General features: G+C 24.9%; 1 protein-coding gene across 1 annotated transcript in view; it reads right to left on the bottom strand.

The window, feature by feature from the left end:
• EMWEY_00058420 (eukaryotic translation initiation factor 5, putative) overlaps window positions 1–869 on the bottom strand; it is a gene marked incomplete at both ends in the record, with an annotated part of 2,670 nt that extends 1,801 nt beyond the window's left edge. Inside the window, 2 exons of the mRNA XM_013477983.1 lie at window positions 156–337; window positions 595–869. Coding sequence (XP_013333437.1) covers window positions 156–337; window positions 595–869 — 457 coding nt within the window. The remainder of the gene's footprint in view (window positions 1–155; window positions 338–594) is intronic.
• Window positions 870–1,036: the final 167 nt, after the last annotated feature.

Below are 1,036 nucleotides of genomic sequence, written 5' to 3' on the forward strand. Positions count from 1 at the left end.
ATTTTTTTTTTTTTTTTTTTCTTTTTTTTTATCATCTTTATTATTATAATTATTATTATTATTATTAATATTATTATTATTAATATTATTATTATTATTATTATGTTGTTGTATTTTTTCTTGTCTTCTTTCTTCTTTTGTTTTTTTTTTCTTACCTAATGTTGTATCTGTTGCATTAGGGGGATTCTTTGCCATATAAGTTGCTGCCTTATGTGTATTATCTAATGTACCCGAGTATCCGCATGCATTACATTTACATAATAATATTCCTTTTTTTACTGTTATATCTATCTCGGGTAATTCACAACCACCACATAGTACATACATTTGTATAAACCTGCAGCAGCAACAGCAACAGCAGCAGCAGCAGCAACAGCAGCAGCAGCAACAGCAGCAAAGAAATGAATAGAAACAGATACATATTCATGAATATATATATATATATACATAATATATATATAGATATATATAATATAGATAGATAGATATAGATATATAGATATATAGATATATAGATAGATATAAATAGATGAATAAATAGATAAAAAAAAAAGAAGAAAAGAAGAAGAATAAATAAATAAAATATAGACATACTTATCTAATATAGCAACAAGATCTTGTTCACTATGTGCACCATTAATAAGAGCTTTTTCTTCATTTTCTTCGAATTTAACCATAGCACCTAATTCACATCCAAAGAATTTAGTTGGATACATAGGTGGTCTTTTTAATGCTCTTGCTATCTCCCCCATATTATATACATTTGTTCTTATACCATTACCTCTTCCTTCTATTTTAGATAATAATTTTGGCATCTTATAACGATAATTTGGATCCTCCTTATCTCTAGGTATATTTACGTACTGCATCTTCAATTACTTATTTATTTATTTATTTATCTATTTATTTATCTATTTATATATTATATTTATATATATAATATATATATAACTGGAGGGGGGGGAGGGAAAAAAAAGAGGAATAATGGTCTTGGTTTGTTCTTTTTTTTTTTTCTCTATTTTATTCTATATATATA

Source organism: Eimeria maxima, genomic scaffold, assembly GCF_000499605.1.
Source record: "Eimeria maxima Weybridge genomic scaffold, Emw_scaff2404, whole genome shotgun sequence".
NCBI lineage: Eukaryota > Apicomplexa > Conoidasida > Eucoccidiorida > Eimeriidae > Eimeria > Eimeria maxima.